We start from the raw sequence: 2,547 nt of genomic DNA on the forward strand, positions 1-2,547 counted from the left end.
AACTAATTGATAGCCATCCTAAATATCCGGAATAAAAATAACGATACGAAACTAGAAAGGCGATCTTACGAAAAAAAATAAGTTATGAAACACAGTAAAGCCACAGGATGAAATATTATTTTCTTCGCGATTAAGGCAGGTTTACGAGCTCACCTTTCTTCGGCAGCTCGGTGGTAGACGGACTGGGGCTAGTGCTGGGCGGCGTCGACTCTGCAACAGAACAAGTTTTTATTTTTAATTAAAGTTTCTTCTTCCACTGGCGCGTTGTAGGCGCGTGGCCCGTTTAGAGGCGACGGCGCTTGGTCACCAACCCTCGCTGATGCGAGCCAAGAGTGGCGAAAGGGGTGGCGAGAGGGTTGGTTAGGAAGCTGCACGGTCCGTTATGGATCGCGCCACCTGTTACTAACTTTGCCCTCTCAAACGTATTAGCCACGGCGGCGCCGGCCAGCCTGGCCGGGCTACCAGATCATATTTTAACCCCCCTTTCAACCCTGTCTACCAAGTACACAATGGCTAACCAAATTAATACAATCAGTTTCAACTTAGAACATATTAAGAATTTGTTAATAAATAATCTGATTGTTATATAGGGTGTCATCGGATTAAGCGATTCAATTTCATTCTGTATGTTCTATGAGTAACAATAAGAATAAAATATATAAACATTGGCTTGCAAATGCTTCATGAGAAATGGTGCAGTTTGATCTTTTAATCCGGGGACACCTTATATAATAATTGTTTCGATATAATCTTCCAGAAACGATAATACTTGATTACAAGAATTTATATTATAACATTAATTGAATTATTGATGACTATCGCGAATGCTGAGACGAGCTTTTGGCAATTTCGGTATAGCGTAGAAAATCGTGAAAATTGCTCGCACGGAATTCTGCGAGAGGCAAACTAACACCGTCGCGTCGTGGTGTCGCATCGCGTCGCGCGGGTGACGCGTTTCACCGCGAAAAACTCATCGTTATTTGTCACGGACGGACGGCTGAGCGATTGCCCGTATGCAGGAAGAGCCAGCCCAGATATTTGCACGCCACCGAAGGTAAATAGGATGGGATGACAAAGCGCGCTTCTTGGCAGCCGTGTTTACGCGCCTGGACATAATGCAAATATGTGAGTCCACCCCTTATCGTCGAATCGGGCTTAAATTACCCTTTATGCTTCCCTAAATCGTTCGTGTTTTTCAGATACGATTAAAAAAGTCAATAAGAAATTACACTAAATATGTAATTAATTAAACGCCGAGTAAATATTTTATCTTTATTTGGCGAATTGTAGTAAAACCTGGCATTGGATGTTTCAATTCACACCGAAAGTAATTTCGTAAATGTTTTACATTAGGGAAATTGCTAATACGATAAGTAATAATATTGTTAGAATTTAGCCCGAGAGCGGAGGCAGTCGGTGAAGAGCTAATAACGAGTACCGCAACTAATAGTAATTTTGTATCCTTTTACACTTGAAGTTCGAGGAGTACCGTCCAATTTCGTGTACACATATTTAACGTAGAACTTTATTAAAACTCGTCGAGTTAATGTTGAACTGGCTGTTGATGTTAAATTATTCGAAAGCCGGGAACTATCTAAGGCACGAACTTTGTAGCCTTAATACAAACGAGTCTACGGTTAGAAATCATGCATGTGCGCGACGCTACGGTCAAACCGGAGTTCAACATTTTGTTTCGCGTCGAGTGTTCCTCCAGAGCAAGTGTAAATAGTTCGTCAGCGAATTCCCGGGTTTCAATTCTTCCTCGGCATCCGGAGACTATTTTCTGATTATTCGGGTCAACTATTTTCGTTTTCTAATAAAGAAATTCAGCGCGATTCGAATAATATGATTATTTATAAATAGATTGGGAAATCATAATTTCATATTTAATTTTTAACATCTGGGAGAAATATAATTAGTGCACACTATAAAAGAACAAACTGAGATTAATATAAAGTGAAAGAATACTAAAAGTAGAGCAATAAGAAAAAATGCTCAGTGAGTTAGAAAATATAAAGAAGTTGATAATTCATAAATTCCAAGATAGACAATTCCAAGACATCTGTTATAGGGCACCATGGCCTGTATTCAGAGTCGTTGCTTATTCTTAAGATCGTCTTAAGCATTTGCTATCCCTGTCTATTCCATATTTCCAGTTCTTGTCTTGTACAAGAAACAAGGACTTAAGCAAATGCTTAAAACGATCTTAAGAATAAGCAACGACTCTGAACACCGACCTATATTATTATTATTATTACATTCTATTTGAGTTTCAGTCAGTTCTATAGTCGGACATATAATTACATTTAGTTATAATAAGTAATAATAATTCTTCGTATTTCAGTCATGCTCCGGAGCAGTGAGGGAAGGAACGGATCTGATGAAAAACGAAACTGTCTCGCGTTATCCCGAAATAAAAGTATAAAAGGAGGGACAAAACGAGACGGAGAGACAGGCCGAGGGAACGGAAATTATTTAAATCCCGTTCACCGCTTTCAATTAATTTTCATCGCGAGCCCGCCGCGCCGCGATTATCGATCCCACCCC

General features: G+C 39.8%; 1 protein-coding gene across 4 annotated transcripts in view; it reads right to left on the minus strand.

Moving 5' to 3' along the window:
* LOC108632528 (lachesin) overlaps nt 1-2,547 on the minus strand; it is a 268,437-nt gene that overhangs the window by 18,828 nt on the left and 247,062 nt on the right. For all 4 annotated transcript variants that reach the window (XM_026819746.1, XM_026819747.1, XM_018037179.2 and 1 more), the window contains one exon: nt 154-210. In XM_026819746.1, coding sequence (XP_026675547.1) covers nt 154-210 — 57 coding nt within the window. The remainder of the gene's footprint in view (nt 1-153; nt 211-2,547) is intronic.

Source organism: Ceratina calcarata, unplaced genomic scaffold (assembly GCF_001652005.2).
Source record: "Ceratina calcarata isolate Rehan_Ccalc_2016 unplaced genomic scaffold, ASM165200v1 scaffold16.2, whole genome shotgun sequence".
NCBI classification, from domain to species: Eukaryota; Metazoa; Arthropoda; class Insecta; order Hymenoptera; family Apidae; genus Ceratina; species Ceratina calcarata.